The sequence below is a fragment of the Talpa europaea genome (genome assembly GCF_964194135.1).
Source record: "Talpa europaea genome assembly, chromosome: 13".
Lineage (NCBI taxonomy): Eukaryota > Metazoa > Chordata > Mammalia > Eulipotyphla > Talpidae > Talpa > Talpa europaea.
Genome location: NC_140080.1, coordinates 11,544,946 through 11,571,379, shown reverse-complemented (window position 1 = coordinate 11,571,379; position 26,434 = coordinate 11,544,946). Strand labels below are relative to the sequence as shown.

The 26,434-nt window shown below is 45.1% G+C and overlaps 1 protein-coding gene across 1 annotated transcript in view; it reads left to right on the top strand.

The window, feature by feature from the left end:
* PDE5A (phosphodiesterase 5A) overlaps positions 1-26,434 on the top strand; it is a gene marked incomplete at both ends in the record, with an annotated part of 113,575 nt that overhangs the window by 27,803 nt on the left and 59,338 nt on the right. The window contains 2 exons of the mRNA XM_084252122.1: positions 23,108-23,179; positions 24,400-24,489. Coding sequence (XP_084108248.1) covers positions 23,108-23,179; positions 24,400-24,489 — 162 coding nt within the window. The remainder of the gene's footprint in view (positions 1-23,107; positions 23,180-24,399; positions 24,490-26,434) is intronic.

Sequence of the window (26,434 nt, the reverse complement as noted above, 5' to 3'; positions counted from 1 at the left end):
CAAAAATAGTTCATAATTATTATTGATTACACTGAATGTTTCAGCTGGGTGTCCTTTTTTTTTTCCAAATATTTATTTATATAATAACTGGGGTACAGGCTAGGGGCACGGGAAGGTGAGAGGATTCACCAGAGACAGAGCAGGAAGCAGAACAGGCAGATGGACTGAAAACACTGCTGAGGGGAGCAGCGGGAGAGACAGGAGAGGTCTGCTGCGCCATGTGGGTAGCTCCTTGGCCTGCCGGGGAATCGAACCCTCACTGCAGAGGCTGCAGATAGCTTCACAGCACTGCACTCAAAGCACTGCGCCACCAGGGAGGCCCTCCCACCTTTTTTTAAGATTTATTATTTTATACATACAAGAACCAAGGTACAGGCCAGGGTGAGAGGATTCACCAGAGACAGAGCGGGGAGCAGAACAGGTAGATTGACTGAAACACACTGCTGAGGAGAGCAGCGGGCAAGTCAGGAGAGGTCTGCTGCGCCATGTGGGTTGCTCCCTGGCCAGGGATCGAATTCGTGTTACAGTGGCTGTGGATAACTTCATATGTTGTGTCTTAACCCCTTGCGCCACCAGTATTTTTTAAGGTTTTCAGATGCTTACAATGTGAGACTAAGATTAAAAACCACCGTCAGGGATACTAGAGTCACTTTGATGCTTCTTATTTTCAAGTGATGACATCTTTCCCTCTTCCATAAGGTTTGTTACCAAATCTCTTTTTTTTTAACCAAGGGATGTTTATCATTTCAGTGTCAATGTTTTCATCCCTGTTGCCTGTACCATAATTCAGATCTTGAAGTAATGCTGAACCTTTAAAATATTCTTGTAGGAGATTTCTCTTCTTGCCATCAATTTCCCTTCAAACCACCTGGCAGATCACCAGGAAATTGTCCCTAACTCACTTTTCTAATTCAGTGCTTCTGTTTTGGAATATATTTTTAAATATATTTTTAAATATATTTTTAAACATTGTTTTGTAGCACTGGATGTATTCAGAAATATGCATATTAATCACATGGGGCTCTTGTTAAAATACAGACTCTTGAGTTATCCTAAGAAATTATTTGTTGTGTGTTTGTCTGAAATTCTTTTTGACTCTGTGTCCTATATTTTAGCTAGCAGCCTAGTTACAAATCAAGGACTGTGATTCTGTGCACTTAAGATGATGTTCAGTTTTTAGTTCATAGATGTGATTTCAAATCGTGCCTTAGAAAAGGACCATACTGGTCAAAAGATTCAGCTTGAATCATGCTCTGATTAAACTTCTCTTTCTAAATAGTGTGAACAAACTGCACTAACAGTGAGGATGGGGGACACAAGACAATGTGCAAGAAAACCACCAGGTGGGGTGAGAGGGAACCCCCATCTTTGTAGGCGTGTCCCCAGGATACACACATTTCTCTCTTTACCCCTCCAGTGAGGATGACTGAAAACAAACAATAGAACAAAACCCCCATCTGTACTGGGGTATAATTTACTTAAGTAAAATTCACCCATTTTAAGTGTCTCAGTTGGTGACTTTGACACATGGGTATTCCATCATGTGACTGTTACTGTGATGACGGTATAGAAAACATGTGTGACCGTCAATATTTCCCTGTATCTCTTTGTGGTGGAACTTCTCCTTCTTCCTCCAGCCCGTGACAATCACCGATTTGTTTTTTTTCACTATTGTTTTGCCTTTTCTAAAAAGCCATATGTAACAGCAGGAAGGGACAAAGCAGGTGGGTAAAGGAGAGTCCTGGAGCCTTCGGTGGCTTTTCACGCTTTTATTGCCATTTTATCAGGCATATGGCAAGCAGGGGTGGGGGTGGGGGCTGAGAGGTTGGCAGGCCTCTCACCCCCCAGCGAGTCTTCACTCTTCCTGGGTTCTCCGGCGTTCTCGTTGTGGCCTCTGCTTCTGGGCTGGGTCTCTTCCGGTTTCTTGCTTTTTCTCCTGGCTCTGTTTTGTTCTTCCGGTGTCCCTGTGATGCCGCCCTTATAGGCCCAGTCTCAGGCCAGGTGTACCCAACTACATATGCCCACACCCCACTCCAGGTGCCCACCATCAGGCATGCCTGCATTCAGGACCGCAGTGATGCATCATCAATCCTAAAGGCAGAAGGGCAGAAAGCCTGATCCTTTTTACTTACCATACACCATGTAAGTAGAATCCTGTAGTATGCAGTGTTGTGTGTCTAGTAGTGATGAGATCCACCCAATCTTGTATGTATCAGTAGTTGGTGCCTTCTTATTGCTGAATGGTATGACTACTAGTTTCACAGTTGGGTACACCACAATTTGATTACTCATTCACCACTTGATGGGCATTTGAGTTTCCAGTTTTTGTCTAGTATGAACGAAGCCTCTAGCCATGTTTGCATACAAGTCTGTGTGGGCAGTATAATGTGTTCATTTTATAATGTTTCATTTGTCTTATTTGTCTTGGGTGAATATAGAGGAGGGGTATGGCTGGATCATATGCTGACATACGTATCTTTAATTATTTATAAGAAACTCCAAACTCTCTTCCAAAGTAGTGGGGCCATATGTAGTCTTACCTGCCATTTATGAGCGTTCCAGTGGCTTCAAATTCCTGGCAACATGTGATAGGGTCAGAAAATTTTAGCCATTCTGGTGGGTGGTGATTTAAATTTCATTACATGAATATATGACTCCACTCTCTGCCAAAGGGCATCTGCTCACAGATTGGTTTTAAGTGGATTCACCCACAGCTCACCAGATTGATTGTCCAAAGCTGTCTTAGGTTCCTGTGGGTTCTGGAGACTCGGGTGTGCCTGTCTCCATACACACTGCCACGTCCTCTCCTGCTAGCTCTGACTTACCCTGTGATGACTTGAAATGACACCTGCCCTGCTTTCTTTCTTCTATTCTTTCCAGAAAAGTTCACTCACACCAATCATTTCAAGAGAGGAAAAACCCTTCAGTCACTTCACTGAAAATGTAGTATCTTCACTGAAAGGAGGGTTTTCAAAACAGCTCTTTAACCATCATTCTGACTTTCCCATCTCCCTATTGCTCCCTCTCCTCCCATAGTCATACCGCGCAGCTTGACATTAAGTGCAGAGAGAATTGTGTGCTCAGAGAAAAGGAATGAAAAGAAGCAGAAGAATAGACACACGCTCAGTGTGGCTATTGCACAAAAACATGTAATTTGACTGTTTGAGAATCATGAAGTATACAACTTCCAGAATTATCTTCCAATTTATAGCAATGTAAACAAAACCCAGGGCAGTGTTTGCTTTTGTGTATGCACAGAAATAAATACCCTTTCACAAAGCTTTTGAAATCAAAATGGAACATAGCGTTAGGATTTTTGAGAATAATTTTTAAGGTAGACTTGAATCCCATCTTTGCTCCTTCTTGGTGAGTAACCCAGATGGAATTGGTTTATCCCTTTGACTTTCAGTTTCATCCTCTGCAAAATGGGGGTTGTAAAAGGAGACCTACCTCATTGCTTGTGAAGATAAATTGCATTAATGCATGCAAAGGGCTTAACATACTTCCTGGCATATTCTGGAAGTGATCAATAAATGTCAACTGTGACTTTTTAATTGAAGTGACGTTGCATTATAACATCATATAAATTTCAAATACACATCACTATAAATCAGTGTTTGTACATTCAGTTTGCCACTAAAGTCCAATTTTATTTTTCGCAATACAGTTGACCCCTTTTACCCAATTTACCCATCTCCCTCCCCTCCTGTTACCCAGTAATCTGCTCGTATAGTCAAAATTTTATTTTTGTTTTATTTAGTACAATCATGAGTTTGGTTTCTTCATGCACTGCATATAAGTGACATCATAGTGTTTGTCTTTCTCTGACTTACTGCACATAGCATAAGTTCCTCTAGTTCCATCCATATTGTTGCAAATGGCAGGATTTTATTATTTTTCAATAACAGAGTATACCCATTGTGTAAAGACACACCTTCTTTATCCAATGATCTGTCAGTGGCACTTAACTTGTTCCCAGCTCCTGACTATTATAAATAGTGCTGCAGTGAACATGGTGGTACAGTTATCTCTTAGAGCGTTCTTATATGTTCATTATATGTTATATGTTATAGATAGCATTCTTTTATGTTCTTATGTCTCTTATAGCGTTCTTATATGTTCATGTGACTACCCCCCAGGGGAGTAGCTGAATCACATGGAATTTCCTGGAGTTCATTTTTTTTTTTTTTTTTGAAATTTCCGTATTCCATAATGGCTACACCAATTGACCTTTTTACCAAGAGTGTACAATTGCACCCTTCCCTCCACATCCTCCCAATACGTGTTTCTCTTATTTTGGATAGTAGCTATTCTCACAGCTCGCCTCACACACCCTTCCTCTCACAGCTGTCGCTCTTCCTCCCATAACCAGTCTCCGCTGCAGCTTTTCCTGTGTGACGCCGCCCTTATAACCTCAGCTCTAGACCCAGTTGCGCCCACTCGCGCATGCCCACACTGGGCCCCAGATGTCCACCCTCAGGCACACGTGCCCCACGCCCACCACCCACATACCTCCCGTATTCAGGCCACAGGTGATCACCACAGAGGCCACGGGGTAAAAGCCTGAGCAATTCACTTGCCCTACAGTGGCCCTGGTCTCTTGAGCTGCGTGAAAGGCGCAGTTGAATATTGAATCCTAAAGCCTGACCTCTACATGCAGGGAGATGTTTAAGATCCAGTCAAGTGTATTTTCTCCTCATGTGCCACCTCTCCTTGTGAAGTATTTTGCCTAAATAAAAATGGGGGGAGCTTTTTTCTTTAATGTTATCGTCTGTAGGGTAAGGTAAAAAATGTCAGGCTTTTCTGCCCTCCCGCCATCAGGATAGATGATGGATCCTTGAAGTCCTGAATGCAGGCCTGATGGCGGGCACCTGGAATAGGGTGTGGGCATAGGTAGATGGGATTCACCTGGACTAAGACTGGGCTTTTAAGGGCGGCATCAAGGGGACACAAGCAGCAGCAGCAGTAGAAGCCAAAAAAGAAGAGAAGCCGACGCCGAAGCCGAAAGAGAAGCCAAGAAGCAGCAGAACGAATGCCAGAGAGTCCAGATAGAGTGAAGACTTGCTGGACTTGCCCAGATAGAGTGAAGACTGCCCCCCAGCCAGCACCCCTGCCTGCCATATGCCTGGTGAACCCCAATAAAAGACCTGCAAAAAACCACTGAGGACTCTGACTCCTCCTTTACCCGGTCTGCATGGGATCAGAAAACCTGCACAGTGTCCTGTCCTGCCCCTACATCGTCAGAATCATGGGTAGCTTTTAACTTCTGTCACAGGCTTTTGAAGACAATCAGAGAGGAAACTATTTGCACTTTCCCCTCTTCTTAGTCAGAGAATGGGATAAATGCGCAAAGCCGTGGGACGGGAACTGGAGAAGTTGAAGGAGGCTAAAAGAATTTATTTCGAAAAGGGCAAATAGCTACTGGATAGAGAAAATTCGTGAAGATAACAGGCGAATGAGTGGAACGGGAGAAGGTGAGTGTAGGGTAAGGTAAAAAATGTCAGGCTTTTCTGCCCTCCCACCATCAGGATAGATGAGGGAACCCTGCGGTCCTGAATGCAGGCCTGATGGCGGCACCTGGAGTAGGGTGTGGGCCTAGGTAGATGGGATGCACCTGGGCTGAGACTGGGCTTTTAAGGGCGGTGTCATGGGGACGCCAGCAGCAGCAGTAGAAGCTGAAAAAGAAGAGACGCCGAAGCAGAAGCCGAGAGAGAAGCCGAGAAGCAGAGAAGGCCAGAAAGCCCAGATAGAGTGAGGATTTGCTGGGGGCCGGGAGGCTGGCCAGCCTCCCGGCCCCCCAGCACCCCTGCCTGCCATATGCCTGGTGAACCCCAATAAAAGACCTGCAAAAACCCACTAAGGACTCTGACTTCTCCTTTACCCGGTCTGCATGGGATCAGAAAACCTGCACTGAGGCCAGTCCTGACCCTTACAGTGAGGCAGTGAAGCTGTGTGTCTTTGATCTGAGGATTGTGGGGCAGGAATTTGGAAATAGCCACCTATTCTCAGAACCTGGCATGTATTCATTCATCTCATTTTCAAAACAGCCATAGGAAATAGTATTTTATTCACATTCAGCAGATAAGTTGAGGCACAGAACAATTAGGGAACTTGCCCAAAGTCAACAGCTGAAACCTGGGGAAGGTGAGATTCATTCAGTCTGGCCACAGGGCCCTACTGTGTAGACGAAGGTTTCTTAAAATTCTGGTGTGGATGACGAATGCAGTCTGCTTTCCTCCGTCTTCATGTTTATTTGAACTGCTGCAGTGAGCTTTTATATGAAGACCAGGAAAGACTTCACTGTTTTCTGACAGCCTTTTAAAGTGCTTAAGCCGGACATGGGAACACAATAAGGGATCAGGGGGGAAAAAAAAATCTGAAAAAATACACACAAAAAACTAAACAAAAATAATCAGACAACTATCAATCAGAGACGGTCTACAGGGGAGGGGGAGGGGGAGGGATCCAAATGAGGGTGGGAGGCGCACAGGGCACTAAGGTGATGGTGCACAGGTGAATTGGTGGTGGAAATTTTATGGGGACTACACCTGATGTAAAATATATACAAATAAAAAAGTTAATTATTAAAAAAATGCAAAGTGCTTAAGCCAGAGAGACAAAAGAGGGATAAGACAGGAGGAAAAAGAGGGAGAGTCACATACTGTGTAGTGTCTTAAGAGGATCCCTTCCAGTAAACGAGAGAAAAATTCTACCAGTGATGAAAGAGTTCCAGGAGCATGTGCCGTGTTAACCTGGGCCAGCGGGCCTCAGAGAAGAGCCACGATCTGTACATGGAGCATAATGAAAAAATTATGCAGCGATCCTGTCAGTTCTTAGGGCTGCTATTACAGCTCTGTCAGCCTTAATGATGGGTTTTTCAGACCCGGGAACTTGGACAGGTTTTTATTGTTGTCACTTGCATTTGTCAATTGTATAACCAAACAGTTCTTTTATGTGTAGGAAAGAGGTGCAGGGACATCCTTTCTCAGTAGCTCAGATGACCTCTTTCTGAAGTCCTGTCCTCCCCTTAAGTATTGCTGGTTATTACATGGTGGAGATAAGATTATTTTTTTCAAATATATTTATAGGGGCCACATCAGTGAGGTAGAAGGCAGGACGTTGAAATAATGCAAGTTCTGTGCAAATTTCTTAGTGCTCTGAGGTGGAGATTATATCCAATCATGACTTTCAGGCTGGGTGAAAACACCCGTTTTTGTCTTGGTTGAATGACAACTACATTAAGTAGAAATCTGATTTGCAAACAACTGTTCCTCTTCTCTTTTTATCTTTATTTTATCATATTTGATGTTGTTTCATGCAAAAAAGTTATGAGGATTTGTGATATTTCTGTACATGTGATAAAATAGCATTTGGGTAAATATCTGTGTCTTTCTTCAAAGTAAACCTGAGAAAATTTCAAGAATATCACGTAATTTTTTTTTTAAAGATTTATTTATTTAATTTATTTATACAAGCACTGGGTACAGTCAGAAGCGCGGGAGGGTGAGAGAATTGGCCAGAGCCAGAGCGGGGAGCAGAGCAGGCAGACTGACGAAGTACACTGCTGAGGGGAGCAGCGGGCGGCAGGAGAGGTCTGCGCGCCATGTGGGACCCTCCTCCGGTGGTGGCCGGGGAGCAGCCGGGGATCGAACCGGTGCTGCAGAGGCTGTGGGCAGCAGCTTCGCAACCCAGAGCTCAACTGCTGCGCCACCGGGGAGGCCCATTATCACGTAATTTATATAAGCTTTTTAGGAGAAAAAAAGATGAATCAGAGATTTAATGCCTGCCCCAAATCACAAAATAAAGCATTAATGGGCTCAGTTGTGTAATTCCAATACACTATACAAGAGTAGATGTTTTCCTCTAGAATTTAGGCTCTGTGACTTTATCTGCCCATCTAAACATACTCTGCTTTTTTCCCTGAATTATCTTGGTTTGAAAGTAATTATACAGCATTCCTCTGGGCTGTGAAGAGTTTAAAAAAAAGCACGGAAAATACTTTAACTTTTTTTTGGTCCAATTTGTAGAGGTAGATCTTAGGCGCCAAAAAAATAAGTACCAATGCAAGGTAACAAGAGGAATGTTACACGAGTTCAGTATTCAACGCACAAGTTGAAAGGAAAAGCTGTGGATTTTGAGTTAGAGAGATTAGAGGCAGGATGAAAGGGCTGATAGCCAGCGGACCCTGCTGTTGATCCCGCAGCCCTGGGAGCAGCACCCGGGGCTTCCACGAGGGCGGGGGGCCTCTCTGCTATGATCTCTGCTCCCAAACCCACAGGGGATTTCTTAAATTCGACACTCAAGCTTGCAAAGGATAAACATTACGGCTTTACGCCTAATCTTTCAAGTCAAAGTCACACTGTGTGAAACTATAGCTCCAAAATAAGCCGAGTCTAATTGCAAACTGTCAGTTGATTTAGCTCAATTTTAATCGGAAAGAATTGGCTAGTCAGGTGGGTGTTTTTTTGTTTTTTTTTTTAACTGTTCATTGCATTTCTTCCCCTGAGATTTTCTTTCTTGGAGCTTTTTTTTTTTTTTTTTTTTTTTAAGAAACAAGAGTACTCGCATAGTTTCCGTGTGTCCTGGACTTGAAGTCCTGGTGGTGATAATGTTTTAATTTGCCTTTTCCGCATCACCCTTTTAATGATAAAACAAGTGCATTCGGCAAGGATGGTAATCGCTTTCATAAGGAGAAAATAAACAATTGCCAAGAGCAGCAAATGCTTAGTCTCCAGAGCTACATCTACCCACCCAGGAGAAGGAAGGAGGAAAGAGTGAGCGAAAGCTTGAAGTTAAATTAAGGGTAGGCTGTGCTGCATTTACCCAAATCTCATTATTTAGTCAATTACTGTGAGTGAGTGTGTGTATGTGTGTTTTAGAGAAGCCTGTGCCTTTCCTGGGTGGGCAGGCTACATCGCAGGGATAAGGTGGCCTTTGGGGGTTCCTGCTACAGGGCCTGGGCGCCTTGCGGGGGATGGCTAGCTCGCCGGGGCAGCGCCCCTGCCTTCCTTCCACTTGCTGTGCACCTGCTGGAAGCTCGCTCTCGCCCATCACGTGGCGCACGATCCTGGGGCTGTGATCAGGACCCGCAGGTGCATCTGCGGGGCTTTTCCACGGGCCGCGTCTCCTTGTTGCACAGGCTCATCAGCCTCGCGTGGGTCCTGCAGACCACGGCCTCGGCATCTCGCAGGACGCCTGGAAGCTGGTAGGTGAAGTCATGGATGATGCGCCATTTTTTCCTTTCCACGTTCACCATCCTCTCGGTTCTTTCCAGCAGCCTTCCTTGTTTTGTTTCGTTTTTTAATGCTCACAAAGCTTGGCTCATTCTCAAGGCTCTGTTTTCTTCCTGAGGTTTCTGTTCACTGGTGACTTCAGAATAGCTGTTGCAGCCCTTGTTGGAACGCACCGTCTTTTAAATGTAGTAGGCGCCTTATAAACTTAAATCTTGAAGTTTCACATCGGCCGTGAGTCATGAATATCAGAGATTGGGAACCAGTTGCAGAGAAACAAACTGGTTTTTTTTTTTGTACAGTGTCTCACTCACTTTATGTGAACTTTGGAAGGATTTTGAGGATTACATGTTCTTGTGCTCAGGTATTAGAGTTAAGGTATTGATAGTTGTTAATGAAATTCCATACATGCATCTGCAAATACATTCAGTTAATAAGAGCTAAGATGACATGGGCAGAGTGCTTTATAAACCGCTGAGTACTCTGTGTTCTTACTACATCCTCATCTAAAAGTCCCTGCTTTTTCTTCTGCCATAGAGTAGAAATTCCTATTCTAGGCTTAATTCAAATTACAGACCAACAAATGATGATCTCATAAAATGCTGGAATCATATTTTCCCTTTATTTTTTGCGTCACTTAGTAGCAGTGAAATAAAGTGAAAATGGCTCAGATTTACAATTCCAGCCCCACTTGATTACTCCATTCTTTGACCATGGATACTCAATTAGTGAAATGTTGCAGCGTAACAAATTACCCCTGCTTTAGTGATTTTGAACAGCAGCCACTTATTGCCTCATGGTTCTGTGGTTCAGGAATTCCAGAGCTGCTTAACCAGCTGGGTGGTTCGGCCCCTGCTTCCCTGCAGGGCGGCTCTACAGGCTGCTGGACAAAGGGCTCAACACCCATGTCCCCAAGGACAGACTCCCTGGCATGGGTGTTAGCAGGAAGCCTCAGTTCCTCCCCTGTGAGCCGCTCTGTAAGTCACTCAGTTATCTTGCTGCCTGGCAGAGAGCTATGGAGGAGGAAGCAGCGGCACTGTGCATGGCTATCTCCACAGTTGCACACTTGCACTTTGATGGTTTTCTGACTTCAGAAGCCAGACATCTAGTGCAGCCCAAATTCAAGAGGAGGGTGTTAGACGCCATCTCTTGAAGAGAGGATTTTCCAAAGTTGTAGCCATATTTGGAAACTACTTAGGTATATTTTAGATGTGTTTGAAAACTTGACTCTCCTTAAAACTGGCCAGATGATAAAAGTCTCTTTATTAAATAATCAAGATGATTATTTCTCGGTTTTCATGTAACTGGAAATACGAACTACCGGAGGCAACATAGACTCCGTTTCAGAAAAGGTGGTGAGTTGGTGAGCGTGCTGCGTGGGATTGGCGAGAGAGAGAGAGAGAGAGAGAGAGAGAGAGAGAGAGAGACAGAGAGAGAGAGGAAAATAAGAGGAACGCAGAGGAGGAAAAAGAGGAAGATGCCTGTTGCTTTGGGTTGTGGCAAATGACTGAAGGTATTAAAGGGTTTCTGGAATGTTCTGTCAAATTTGTGGTCTGCTTGCCCTCAGTGTTTGCTTGCAATTTAAGTGCTTTGCTTGTTAATAGCCAAAGGGGATACTCACTGGTATGTCTTTGTTATGTGCTGCACTGTGTCCTGCCTGCGTTCATAGATCAAATGCATAGGGAGTTTGTCTATTGTTCTGTACAGTGTTGGCTTAAGAATAAAACTGCAAGGCCTGGAGACGAGGCCCTGTAGGTAAGTAGAGACAAGAGCATGATTTTTTTTTTTAAGCCAGGAAAATCTGATTTTATTAAAAGTATGTGGTCACAACCTGAAGGAGGAGCCATTTTCCTTGTTTGGTGTTGAACTGGGAGCCTGAACAATTTGGCGCCTGAACAATTTAGATAGGTACGTGATTTCTGTAGTCTCACCTGGAGAAAGTGCTGTGTCCAAAAGCAGGGAAGATAGTGAAGAGGCTTTTGTGATAAGCCAGGCTCGGAGTGGAAGGAACAAGAAGAGTAGATTTGTTTCACTTTTGTTAGTGAGGTTCAGACATTGATTTGCTGCAGGAATTAAGAGGAACAATCTAGAATACTTTCTAGGTTTTTATATCGGTTGTAAGGAAGAGAGTTGTGAGACTCCTGAAAATAAAGCACGCAACAGAGAACATTGGTTTACTGGCGTCACAACCACTGGCTCTTTGGGGGATAAATTGATTTACCAATATTTTCCCTGCTATCGTCAAATCTCATATTACCACCTCATCAGCTACTGGCTTAGCTTATTTCAATTTCAGAGAAAAAGAAAGCAATTAGAGGATTACTTTTGCAAGGGAACTCCTTTATTCCTGCATCTGAGTCCATACACTGTGGTTTCCCTTTTACTTTCAGGGAAAAACCATCTGTGTTTGTCCCAAAAGCCAGCCTCTCCTCATGCCCCCAAATCTCATCCTGTGTCTCCTGCTCTAAGACATGTTCAACAGCAATCCCCTCTGCGTCCAGAACCATCACAATTTCCCTCTCTCCAGGCTGGCTTCATTAGCATCCAAGGATGTTCTTGCACCATCTTAACATCTCCCTTGAATGTGCTCCACCCACACTTGCATCTTCACTGCCCAGCAGTGGAGCTTCCTGTGGGCAGGAACTAGTGATGGCTTCTCAGAGCTCATCTTGCCCAGTCTGCCAGCTGGGCATGTGCCCTGGTTGGTGACCACTCATTTCTCCAGAAGCGTTTACTGGTTCTCCAGGGTTTCAGAGCTCCCTGCCCCTCCCCTCTATCTGCTGCTGTTCCCTTACCTCAGCAACGCCTGGTCGCTCGGCCCTGCACCATCACTCTGCTCTGATTTTACCTCCTTCCGTGACTTTTAATACCACTTATGTTCTCCCACATGTACATGGCAGCTCTGCTGTTGTGCTTCAATTCAGGTGCTCAGCGGCTGCCTTGACTACCTGTACGTATCACACAACAGGCGTCTTGCACTTAGCAGTCATCACCACCTCCGTTAACAGCATCACAGCCACTCGAGCTGTCCACTTGAACCTGGACGCTGAATTTCTGGAAACCATCCCTGCCTTCTTTTCTCTCTCCCATTAGACATCGAGTTAGTTCATCACCCTGCATTCCTGGCTTTCCTGTCACTGTTCTCCACGGCCCTGGGATGACCCTGTCAAGCCGTCAATGTGGAGCCCCTGAATTGTTAGAGTAGCCCTTAATTAGTGCCCCTCCTTCCAGCCTTTGAACTCCCTGCAGCCTATTTTCAACAAATAACAAGTTTTGTAAAACTTGTTAGGCCTCATGCCCTATTCAGACACGCCAGTGGATTTCCACCTTACCCTATAGCCAAGGGTAACCATACCCAGTAGCGAACACCTTTGATCCCTGTAGGGTAAGTGAAAACGTATCAGGCTTTTCTGCCCTCCCACCATCAGGATTGATGATGGACCCCTGCAGTCCTGAATGCAGGCCTGATGGGGGGCTCCTGGAGTAGGGTGTGGGCACAGGTAGGTGGGATTCACCTGGGCTAGAGACTGGGCTTGTAAGGGTGGCGTCACGGAGACGCCAGAAGAAGCAGAGAGTAGAGCAGAGAAGCAGAGAGAATACCAGAGAGCCCAGAAAGAGTGAAGACTTGCTGGGGGCTGGGAGGCCTGCCAGCCTCCCGGCCCCCCGGCACCCTTGCCTGCCGTGTACCTGGTAAATCCCATTAAAAACCTGAAAAAGCCACCAAGGGCTCCAGGACTCTCCTCCTTACCCCAACTGCTCAGATCATGGAGATCCTGCTCTGTGTCCTCCTGCCACTACAGTCCCCCTTTTCACTAGCCCCCCAGGACCTTTGCACTTGCTGTTCTTCCTCTGTCTGGAAGTCTCTTCTCCTGGTTTATCCGCATACTCACGCTTTTATCTCCCTCAGGTTTCTAAGCAAAGGACATCTAGTTTCTTTTAAAGTCACATTGCCTAACACTATATAAGTTTCACCTTGCATGCTTACATTGACCCCTAAAGGTTCAGTTCTATCCTTCACCATACAGCTGGCTCCATTTGCCCATTCCTGCCTCCCCCTTCACTTCAGGTAGCCACGAGCTGGTCTGATGGTCTTCAAGTTTATTTTTGTTTCATTTCACCCACTTGTTTGGCTTCTCCACATACCACATGAGTGAAATCATAGAGTGTTTGTCTTTCTCAGTCTCACTCACATAGCATAACACAATCTAGGTCCATCCATGTTATTGCCAGTGTCAGGATTTTGTCTGATGTAGCTGAGCAGTGGTTTCGGGGCAAGTGATGCTCAGGCTTCTGTGGTGATCACCTGTGGCCTTGAATGTAGGCGGTGCTTGGGAGGTGGGCTCAGGGTACGCACGCCTGATGGTGGACACTGGAGCATGTGTGGGCATGTGTAAGTGGGGGCCCCTAAGCCTGGAGCCCGAAGCTATAAGGGCAGCATCTGAGCCTGGAGGCTATAAGGACAGTGTCACAGAGGACCATGTGCGGTGGAGAGTGGTAGGCCATGAGAGAACATCAGCGTGAGCCCAAAGAGTAAAAATTTTCTGGGGGCTAGGAGACCTCCCAGCCTCCTGGGGGCCACCAGCTCCCTGCCTGCCTTGCTCCTGGTTGCTGCAATAAACATGGTGTAGAAATATTAAAATCCCGAAAAAGCCACTGAGGGCTCCGGTAGCTTCTGTGCGCTCTGCGTACTGCCTGCCTGTCTGCAGGACAGGGGTGCATTGTGTATCTACCACACTTTATCCACTCATTTCTGGGCACTTCACCCAGGAGTTTGCAACTCCTGGCCATTGTAAATAATGCTGCTCTGAACATGAGGATGCAGACATGTTTTTGAATTTGTGTTTTTGTATATGGGGGTGACTACCCAGCAGGGGCATTGCAAGTGGAAAGCTAATCAAGGCTGTGTGGCAAACACCCTACAGGGTCTTCCTGCAGATGATCCCAGGTCACCAGGAATTGTGTTCTGATGACACGGCCACCCTCATTTTACATGAAAAACTGTGGCTCGGTCACATGTAGGAGATTTTCCAGCCCTACATGTCTAGTGTGATGCACAGTGGGAATTCCAACCTGTGATGTCTTATTCTAAGGTCACATTGCAATAATTACCTTGTTTAATGATTATTAATGGTTGTACCAGCTCTCGACTATTTTAGTTGTTCAGAAATGCAAAAGATGTTCTGGCATAATATAATCCAGTGTTACAAACAGTGATTCCAAATCCTGTCACCTACTTTGTGTTTCATCGGGCACAGCTGTGTGGAGGAGGCCTCTCCTTTTGTCCTGGTAACACCTACAACTAGGAGTTTTGCTGGTGAAGCAGTTGTCTGCAGCCACGGTTTCACACATGATTACCTTCCCAGGTTCATCTTCTATTTGGGAGGGAAAAGCAAGATAAAATCACATTTTCCATGATGCAACAATGGACTGTATCCTCTTAGTGAAGGATTTGATGAGTGTCAGAAGCAGGAAAAATGCATTCGTGCATACACAAGCTTCCTTTTCCCTGGAGTTCTTAATAAATGTCATGAATATGTAGCTTCTATGCACTTGGGGGACCAGTGCGTGATGTGCCCTCAGATCCCCACCAGTAGAGGCGTTCTCTGGACACCCTGGACACCAGCTTTGATTTCTCCATGACATTCAGCCTCTTCAGTGTTGTGACAAGTGATGCTTTTTGCTCTATTGTGTGTCTTAGGGGCACGTAATGGGTGCCCTATTTATCCTCTAATTTTTAGGAAGCTTCATTGGTGCAGCATCAATGGCTGCAGAGATGTGGGCCTGTGACCTGTGAGAAGAGCAGGCAGTGCTGCATGCTTCAGAGTCCAGCAGCACCCCTGCCCGGGGGACGCCTCGCAGAACGCGGGATAACACGTGGATATTAAATGGATATTAAATAGGCCCAGGGCGCTCATGTCATTTTGGAGATGTTGTGTGGAAAGGTGGGCCCAAGGAGTGGTAGAATTATCCCAAGGCAAAGCACAGTTGTGGGTTTGTGCAGTTTGTATATGGAATATGAATATTTTTTAGTTATTTTGCTGGGCTTACTCCCAGTGAGGCAAGAGGAACTTTGACTTTGTAGCAAAATCGTCTTGCGGGCTGAGTATCAGGGAGGCCTTGAAAAAGATTCCTCACCTCTCTGTGCCTTTGGCGACATGCCTGTCAGCTCTTACAAAGTATAAAAATCTGCTTGTTTGAAGGGCCGAGGAAGGTAGTGGAGGCCACCTTGACCTAATGCAGCTGAGAAAATGCCTGTCTCGTCCTTCCCCAGTGTTGCCAGGCCAGAGAAACAGAGGAATGGAGACCTGCGTGCTCTGTCCTGCTGCGTAACCTTGGCGTCTCTGTCTCCAAAGGTCTGTGGGGAGCTTTGTTCACGATGGCGCGTCACTGTCTCTGGACTGCAGCTCTGTATCCGGGGGCAGCAAGGGCAGGCAAGCAGGCAGAAGGCCCTGGTGCTTCTAGCTTTAAGACCTTTACCTCCTAGATTAAAAGCGAGTGTGGCTGAGAGTATAGGCTATGGCAGAGAGAGGGAGATATTTTGTGCAGAAGAGTGAAAATAAACACTGGAATAAAGAATCCTGCCCAGCACCCCTTTGTCTGGAAGGAGTCCAGCTCAGGTTGGCGCCAATCCCACTGGGAGTTCTAGAACAGCACAGCTGCTGACCCCATGGGCGGGACTTGGCTTGACCCCATCAGGGGAACGTCTGTCCTGCCCCGGGGCACAGAGGACTGGCCAGGACCTCACACGTGGAATGTGCCCCTTGTGTCCCATCAGCAATTGCAAATGTGCCGTTGGAGAACTTCAAATAGTTCCTGAGAACCAAGCTGGATTTTCCCTGCAATGACAGACGCAGGTCTTCCGTGCATTTTGAGTTTTGGCGTCCGGGACACTCCTGCTGCCACCACCAAGGCAGCTCTGTCCCGGGACTTTATCAGCAGAGCTTTCTGCTTTTTCTCAAAGAATCTGCTTACTTATGAGGCTTCATTATCAGTTTTTTCCCCCCAAAGTACGCAATACTTTTTCTGTGACTATGACAACACATCACTCGATTTATCATCAAAGATAACAGAACTTCATGGGCCTCCCTGGTGGCGCAGCGGTTGAGCGCTGGGTTGCGAAGCTGCCCGCAGCCTCTGCGGCGCCGGTTCGATCCCCGGCTGCACCCCGGCCACCGGAGGAGGGTCCCACATGGCGCGCAGACCTCTCCTGCCGCCCGCTGCTCCCCTCAGCAGTGTACTTCGGTCCTTCTGCCTGCTCTGCTCCCCGCTCTGGCTCTGGTGGATTCTCTCACCCTCCCGCACTTCTGACTGTACCCAGTGCTTGTATAAATAAATGAAAATAAATCTTAAAAAAAAAAAAAAAAGAATTTATCTCCCTTAAAAAAAAAAAAAAAGATAACAGACCTTCAGCAGCCACTTGGGATTTGTCTTTGTTTCTTAAAGTTCTAATTGTGAAGTTGCTTGGTCCCATTGTGAAAATACACATCCACGAGGGATGTGTCGGGGGGAGGGGTTGGACGGCTGCAGTGGATGCCCTGGAAAGCCCATGGTTCTGTGATACCCCCCGCTCTTCACCACTAGAGACCCAGCCGGTGCGCCGCACCATGCTGATGCCCACATCAGGTGCAGGTTGTAAATCGTGTCCTTAGACAATTGTCCGGTTGGACAGTCGCGATAGCAGTGCAGAAGATGTTAAAAATGGGGGGCTGCCATGTAGAATTTCAGAGGGACTTGAGGGGATACTTTCGGGGACTCGGCCCCGTGGAGAAAGTAAAGGGAATATTTTAAGATATGATGCGAAGGAAGATGTTGGTAGCGACGTGATGCGGAGGCTGCGTCAGTGATCTTATTTCGGGTCGAGGGTGTGGAATGTGAAGCCTGGCTTCAGTCTTGACCCTATAGATGGATGGACTCATTCAAAAGTTTTGAGTCATGAGGTCATTTGCATGCACGAAGCAGTGTTCCGAGCAGCTACGGTTGGCACAAGAGTCAAAGATGAACTGAAGTGGAGAAAACCCCAGGTAGAGGTCAGGGAAACCCCAGAAATGTAGTGGCCTCAAACAACACAAATGTATTATCTTACAGTTCTGGAGGCCAGAGGCCAAAATACTTCTCTCTGGGCTAGAGTCAGGGTAACTGCAAAGCTGTGCCGCATGTGGGGCCACTAAGGAAGACTTTTCTCCTACTTTTCCAGCCCCCACAGGCTACCCACACCTTTGGCTGGTGGCTCCTTCCTCCATCCTCAAACCCTGCAGAGGAACATCTCCCCTCATAAGCCTTCCAGATGGTTAAGGTCAATCCCTCCATCTCCACGTCATTCATCTGCAAAGACTCCTTTGCTGAGGCTGTAGTGATATTCCAAGGACTAGGGTGAGGACATTGGTGGGGAGGGGAGATCAACATGCCTACCACATGGCACTTCACCCTCATTTTATGGGTGCCTAGGATTTGGGAGAGGGGTGAAAACTCTGGGTTTGTCACGGCCACCCTCTGCTCTTGATTGTGCTCAGGAATAAAACAGGTAGAGAAGGGTGTGGGGTAACACTCCCTTCCCAGCCTCCCCCTCTGACCAGAATGGCAGTACCGTGCGGCCAGATGTGGATCATCTGTCTTGTGCACTTTTGTGAGTTCTGCCCTACAACAGCGGGGACTACATACGAGGCATTTGATAATTATTTGTTGAGTAAATTGTGTGTTGCTGAATGCATGACTGGGTCAGGGACAAGTTTGAAAGGAGTGCCAGGGAGGATTCTCCTCTGGCTTCTGCATTCATTGAGTTTTTCCTGGCAAAGTAAGGTTTTTGGCTCAGGGTAGAGACAGTCTGGACTCTTCTGACAATAGGGCATTCCGTGGGTGGGATAGAGGTTTGCTGTTGGTTCCTTTCATCCCTTGCTTTTGTCCTCCACGCTGTGCAGTCTGGAACTGGGAATGGGGTGCTGCGTTGGGATGATGTGTGGCCTCGAGTTGGGGGCAGCTGCTGGTTGAAGAAGTTGCTCACTGTGGCAGTGATCTGTTTGCCCCTGGAAGACCCAGCTGTCACATTCCACGCTGCTCACCCAGCCAGAGGCAAGTCTTGGCCTTTGCATTCCTAAAAGAACACTTGACCCAGTGAGGACATAATATCCACTTATGCTGCAAAAAGTGTCAGTAGAACAGAAAACAGGCTGCTTTGTGCTTGGGAAAAAAAATAGCATAAAGTAACTCCAGGTGCCAGCAGGTAGGCAGGAGCAACTGGACTGTCTGATAATGCAGCTCGCATTTTTAAAGGCTTGTCAGTTACAAGGTCTGACATATACTTGGCAGAAGAGATCACCATGTAAACTGACATTTAAAAACCTCCAGCTGGCAGTTCTTTGTCTTGAAGGAGATGAACTAATATGATTAAAGGAGCAATAGGTGACCGAAGAAGAAAAGACTTTAGATCAGCATAAAGAGGGCACAAGATGCGCATTTTGCTTAGGATCCTTGAAATTCAGACAATTCGTCTTTTTTGTTTTTTACCTTGTGACTGCAGACAAGTACAGTCCCTTTTCCCATTGTGTAATTGTTGTTTTTTTATCAGTAGTGTTTTAAACATGGCATCCACCTGGGACTGTATTTAAAAAAATTTTTTTAAAGATTTATTCATTTATGCATACAAGAACTGGGGTACAGGCCAGAGGTGTGGGATGTGAGAGGATTCACCAGAGAGAGTAGGGAGCAGAACAGGCAGATCTACTGAAACACACTGCTGAGGGGAGCAGCGGGTGAGACAGGAGAGGTCTGCTGCGCCATGTGGGTAGCTCCCTGGCCAGCTGTGGATTGAACTTGTGCTGTAGTGGCTGACAATAGCTTAATAGCACTGTCTTTAACCCCTGTGCCACCAGGGAGGCCCCAGCTGGGGCTGTTTAATAGGCTCAAGTGAATTTGCTTTTTTTAAAAAAAAAAAATACCAGTTACATTTAATTAATTACCCCTTAAATTAAGCTCTAAATCTATAAAGTTATCAGAGAGAGAAATAACTGGTTATCTGAAAGGATGAAAGTTTATAGTCGGACGTCCTCATGGTAAATATATTGCTCCAGCTGTCGGGAGAGACATTGCATAAAGACCTGCTGTTCTGGGGGCACAAAGTGGGTTTGCAGCCTGTGGGAAGACTTCAGGTCTGTTTGCCAGGCTGAACAGATGCAAGAGAACACCTTCCCCCAATTTCTGCCAAAAGGCAAATGATAAAAGTCTCACCAAAAGCAGTTTTAACAGTGACAGTGAACTCCAGAAAGAGACATTCCCGAGTGTCAGGAATAAAGAGAGGACGAGGCCCAAGGCAGGGAAGGTGCGTGACGGAGGCCGGGTGGACTCTCAGACATCCCAGGTGCAGGCTGCGGGGGAGTCCTCAGCAGGGCTGGTGGCGGCTGGGAGGTAAACCCCACAGAAAGCCCATATCTATGAAGGTTCCCTCCACGAAACTGGCCAGGCCAAACTCCTGCAGTGGCCAGTTGAAGCACCACGGAAGCTTGCCTCCTGCCAGCAGCTGCAAGAGAAAGAAGTGGCTTGTTTCTCCCCCGTGAACCTTGAGCGCACGAGCCAGTGCAAACGCACATGGCAGTTCACAGTCACGGCACCAGCTCCGTGCAAGACAGGCAGGTAGCCACTGCGCCCGGTTCCTTGGAAAATGGTCCCTTTTAATGATGGCCGTACAGAGGAAGAAATGAAGGAGAACAAGCACTTCAGCAGAAGGAGGGAGCAGAAGGGACAGGCAGGTTTGAAAAAAGAATCAAATAGAAATTCTCAAGCAGAAAATAGCGCGGAACTGTATGAACGCTAGTGTGCTGACTGAAAACTGTGAGGAATGGCTAGTGTTTAGTAGGGTTTCGGGACACTGTTCTCTTAGCGAGAGAGGATGCTTTCAGCCCCAGTTAGAAAAACACTTATCCTATGCATGGCCCCGCGTGTAAAGCTTGCAGACTGAAACTGGAGCTGCAACTGGGATACAGGTTTTAATACAGGGGAGTCTTTTCTGACCTGCTCTTCTGCTTATATGGAGACTTTGGCTCTGCTTTTCTTTCTTTCTTTTTTTTAAAATATTTATTTATTTATTTATACAAGCACTGGGTACAGTCAGAAGCATGAGAGGATGGGAGAATTCACCAGAGCCAGAGCGGGGAACAGAACAGGCAGACTGATGAAGTGCACTGCTGAGGGGAGCAGCGGGTGTGGCAGGAGAGGTCTGCACGCCATGTGGGACCCTCGCTGGCAGCCGGGGATTGTACGGGCGCTGCAGAGGCTGCAGGCAGCTTCGCATCCCAGCGCTCAACCGCTGTGCCACCATGGGAGGCCCAGCTCTGCTTTTCTAGTACAGCAGATGCTCACTGACCTCCCCTCCCCCACTTAAAACATTTCCCTCTTCTTCTGTCCCCGGGCTCGCCTCCTGCCCACCTCACTTTATGAGTGCCTGGCTGGGTGAAGGGCATGTGTGGCCTGCAGCCTGGGACCTCGGTGAACTGATTGGCCTACAGTGACTGACCCATTTTCAAGGCTCTCTGCTGATGTAGACTAACCAGCACTGTACTCCCGCTAGCCTGGACTTGAGGAAATACGCTGTGCAGCTATTTTTCCTTTTTTGAGGACTTTGAAAGAAATGTTTTTCTCACTGCCAATTTATATGATAACAGGACGGACTAAAACGTTAATGTTTGGTTATTGGTCGTTTAGTGAATGGCTAGCTTTTTACCTCTTACTTGTGAATTAGTAGGAACTTTCTTGTTTCTTGCTTAGTACTTTGCTTCAGGTACCAGCTAGCCCTGGAGACATACCTCTTGTACTGTTTAATTATCTGAGAAGGTTTGGACACTCTGTCTCTTTATCTGTTTTACACACACCCTCCTTTAAATGATTTAAAATTAAAGTGTCTCCAAAGGGACTGTGGTGATGGGTACTGTGGTGGTGGGAGAACCACCACCCCAAATACAAACATTGTGAGAAGGTAAAATAAAACAAAGTATCTCTTCACAAAACCATTTATTAAAGACAGAAAACTTAGTGCCTCTATTACACAAATGGCTTCTCTCTCTCTCTTTTTTTTTTTTTTTAGATTTATTTATTTATTTATGCAAGCACTGGGTATAGTCAGAAGCACGGGAGGGTGAGAGAATTCACCAGAGCGGGGAACAGAACAGGCAGACCGATAAAGTACACTGCTGAGGGGAGCAACGGGAGGCAGGAGAGGTCTGCGTGCCATGCGGGACCCTCCTCCGGTGGCCGGGGAGCAGCCGGGGATCGAACCTGCACTGCAGAGTCTGCGGGCAGCTTCGCAACCCAGTGCTCAACTGCTGCGCCACCTGGGAGGTCCCCAAATGGCTTCTCTTTTACTCATCTTAGGTGCCCCCCGTCTGAGCTCCCAGCAGTCTGTGGGCCCTCTGTATTGGGAAATTGATCCTGTGTGTATAGTTTTCATTCATTCTTGATTCTGAACTCGTTCAGGGCTGTGTTTCTGTTTTTATCACTCCTCAACACATGGTGGGCTCCTAGGTGTTTGTGAAGGAAATGAATAAAAGCGCAAAATAACCAGGTTGTCTGGTACCATTTTGTTACACCCCAGTGGCCCTCAGGAGACTTTGCTTAGCTCCACTTCACATATTTTTGATCTTGGACTAAAGCTATAGGCATGTAGTCATTGAGATTAGAACACCGAGAAACCCGTTAGCATGTTCAGGAGCTAAGCAATGTACAAAAATAGGAGCTGAACCGAGGACAATAACAAGGTAGAGGATAATTGGGTGAGTCTAGTTAATTTCATGAATGTCTCTCTACTCTGTCATGGGTCTGCGGGGGAAGTTGTTGAACAGAAAACTACCTCAGACAGGTATGCGTTTCCTCTTCCTCTTTCTGCTGTGCTATAAGGGGAATTTTCCATCCTCTTCTTAGAGTGCAGTGACTACAGGGTGCTGAAAAAACAAGGAAGGATCAGCCACATAAAACTTTATATTCCTGAAGTGTGGCTATTTAGGGGATAATAGATTGTCCTACTGTTAAATTGCAGATGGAAAGAAAGAGTAGGTTTATAAGGAAAGAGAAATTAAAAGTAAGTTGAAAGTCTTCCTAGGACTCAGGGGACAACTCAGACTGCAGTTGGAACGAAACAGGGTAAGTAAGAGAAATGTTTGAACAGAAATATGACGGGGTTCTCGAAGTCTAGCGACATCTTTTGTGAAAACTTGAGATGGCTTCCCAGAGGTTATTAGCTTAGTATTCTCATGATACAGTTTGTCCCTCATGTACCTTCTGGTCTATTTGAAATAAGGCTCAGCATATTAATTCCTAATTTGTTTTCTATAAAACCCCTTTCCCCTAAAATAACTTCATTAATAGTAAAATCATTCTCAAGGACAGAAATGTCAAAAGACCTTTTGACCATATTTCTACATTGGGAATTCTTTTCCCATGGTCTTTCTGTATCATAACTTGTGTGACTGGCCACGGGGTCGTATTTCATTTTTAATAATAGAGCATTTTGCCTGTTTGAAATATTCATTGCAAACCAGTATAAATGTTTTTACCATATTTCATTTGAAATGTGATAGGAATTTAGTATTCATTTTTATTGCAACCACCATGAAAACCATTCACATAAAATATTGCCAATAATTTCTTTCACAATGCAGAGTAAAAATTACAGAATCAAATATAGTTTGGGATGCAAGAAGCTAAGCACATTTGAACTCTTACCAGGAATAAAGGTTATAGTAAATGACAGAGAATTAGTGCAAATTAGTTGGTTTTGCTGTTGTAGCTTAGTTTAGTTGTAAAGCACATATAGATATTCTTCTGTAAACATACTTTGGTCAAGTTACACCAGTGACTGAGTCACCAGAATGACCTCTCTTCTTTCCCCATACCAGGTTGTCGGTGTGGCCCAGGCCATCAATAAGAAATCCGGAAACGGTGGGACATTCACTGAAAAAGATGAAAAGGTACCAAAGCGTGTGTCTGATGAGAAGTACATCTGGGTAGATGCTTTGTCTGTAGAGTGTGGAGACTACTAGAATTAATTGTTGCAAAAATGGTTGATCTAAAAAGATGATTTTTTGTTTGAAAATGAACTGAACGATGCAAAAATGACTCTTTGCTATGGTTGAATCCAGACCTGGCTCCCCTTCAGAGAACCAATGGTGTGGAATCAGCAGAAAAGCCTCGCCCGCCCCCCCACCCCTACTGCCCCTCAGGGTGCGTCCACCACGCTAGGTGCACCTGCGGCCCCTGCTGCTGGATGGCCTGTATTAGAACTATCTCATTTACCTTTCCACCCTGCTCTAGAGAAATACAACCTGGACCGAAGGCCCGCTCCAACCTTAGTAGTTGGCTAAATATTGAAATCGCTTCTTGGTGCAGCAAATTTCAGAATGTTGTATAAGCATTGTACACAGACAGTGGGGCATCAAGGTGCGAGTGCAGGCTGGGTGATATGAGTTCAGCTCTGGAAAGAGCTGGGTCAGTGCTATCACTGACCTCTCACACAGTAGAAGCACCACGTCAACATGCTTAGTTGGCATTTAAGGATGGCAACCCTGAAATTTATTTACAACTTCATTCTGTCAGTTTTATTTGTCTTACTGAGTATGTAATTATTTGTATATCAAGGGGCCCACTGAATTTTTCCTATTCATGTACAAGGCTATTTGTCGCTTCCCTGAAAATTAGTAGGTGCTTTTAAATTTGGAAGCCATTCAAACAAGATAGTTATTTTTCTTTCCATCCCAAATGCTGGATTGGCATCCGTGTTGGACCCCACGTATTAACAGCGTCACAGACAACAGGTGTCCTGATGATGACACCTGAGAATCTGTGCTGGGGTCATGGGTCTGTGTTCTGTTATGGAACACCTAATGGAAAGGTTGGTCATTTTAGGTTGTCCCAGCTCTTGGCAAAAATAAATCAACGATTGTGATAGTGTGTCCTGTAAAGATTGATTTTAATTGATAATTGTGACCCTATCACCATGGTGTAGTGTAATAATGATAGATTCATGTTAAAAGCACATATTGAAACATTCCTTGGCTTTATGCTGGATGAATGCCTATGCCTTTGGCTTTCTAATACTTATTTACACTGTAAATATTTTTGAATGTCTTTTGTGACTTGGGTAATGTAATAAGGCATTTTGTAGACAATTCTTATTTGGCTTGTTTCCTAGGATTTTGCTGCTTATTTGGCATTTTGTGGTATTGTTCTCCATAATGCTCAGCTCTATGAGACTTCACTGCTGGAGAACAAGAGAAATCAGGTAAGTGTGATTACTGAAAAGAACCTCGGCATTCTTTTTTCCATTGTGAATTTTTATCCAAGCAATATGGGCACGTGATTAAAAATTCAGATAGTACAAATGTTTGTACTAAAAATTCAGATAGCTCAGTGTTTTAACTGTTCTAATAGTTATTTTCATAACCTATTTTCCATATTCTGTTGCTTTAGCATTGTTACACAATTTTAATTGTCAGGCAAGAATTTATTTCACTTACACCACCTTTCCTGCCATATTACCCTTATCTGCCAGTATCTCCGTGTGATGATGAATTGCAACTGTAATGTCAGTAAGGCTTTTAGGTTTGCTCTGTCCACTAGAGACATCATCTCCTCATTACAGGCTTTATGAGAGGAGCATCTTGGCATCTCTTTCCTAACTGCTCCTCACCTCTGCTTTTTTCATCTCTCTACCCACGTTGATAACACATATGTGTACAAATGATAATATATACGTATACATACACATGTATTTCTACAACCATGACTAACTTAAACTTTGCATAGGTCAATTTTAAAGTAACAACTGTAAATGTTGCCCGTACTATCTTCCTGTATGTGACTTTTCCTTGATGTCTCTTTTTCTTGCTCGCTTTGTTTTAATAGCATTGTATTAGTTTTTATTGAGGTAGCATAGGCTGGCCTCACCCTTAACTCATATACAGTGTAATTTCTGGGTCTTTGAACTGAGCAATAGCAGCAGATACCAGGGAAGCAGGCACCACCTGCCTCCGCAGAAATGATTACTGAAGTTAGTTCTTTGAGCAGACACTTGGGCAAGTTGCAGACTTTCTAGAGAGCTAACACCATTTTAGCTTGGATAGAAATGTAGAACTGTACTATGTATTTTGAAGATATGTGCATATTCTTTTTTTAAATTGCATTATCTTTTATTGAGGTAACATTGGTTTACAGCACTGTACAATGTAGGAGCAAAGGTTTATACCTCTTCAGGTATACATATACCTCTTCAGGTGCATGTTTCCACGCCACACCCACCACCCAGGCACCCATAATTCTACACCACCATCCATTTGGCCCCCTCCTGGCCATCTCTGTCCCCTCCTTGTCCTCTGGTAGCCTCATTCCACGGTCATTTTTCTAGGATTTGTTTGGTTTAGCTTTGTGTGTTTTAGTTCCTTGATGTGTCTTGGGTCCTAGCATATTTTCCTTGCACTGTTAGTTCCAGTCGTCTAACCTTAATTTGTTGGTTTCCCCAAACCCCCTTTATTAGGCATTGCCTCTTCCAACCTTAATTTTATTCCCTTGCCGTGTCCTTGTTATGCTAGAACTCACCATGAAGCCCATGTCATGGAGTGTTTTGACTGTGTTTTCCTCTATTTTATGGTTTCAGATCTTCTATCCAAATCTATTTTTCATTTTGAGTTTAATTTTTTTTATATGGTGGGAGATAGTGATCTAATGTCATCATTTGCATGTGCTGCTCCAGTTTTGCCAGCATCATTTGTTGAAGATGCTTTCTTTTTACAGTGTATACTTTTGGAACTTTTGACCCTTTAACTGTTCATAGGTGTGTGGGTTTATTTCTGGCTCGCAATTCCTTTCCTTTGGTCTGGGTGTTTGTTTTTAATTCTAATACCATACTGCTTTGTAGTACTGTTTGACATCTGGGAGTGTCATACTTTCATCTTGTTTTTATCAGGATTGCTTTGGCACTTCAGGGGACTTTGGTGGTGCCATATGAATTTTAGTAATGTTTGCTCTAATTCTTTGAAGAATGTCTTTGAAAAATTGATAAGGATTGAATTGAATCTGTTTATTGCTTTGGGTAAGATGACCGTGTTAACAATGTTAATTCTTCCAACTCAGGAGCAGGACTCCCTTTCCATTTCTGTGTCTTCTGTTTCTTTGAACAGTGCTTTAGTTTTCATTGCACACATTAGTCACCTTTTTGTTAAACTTATTTG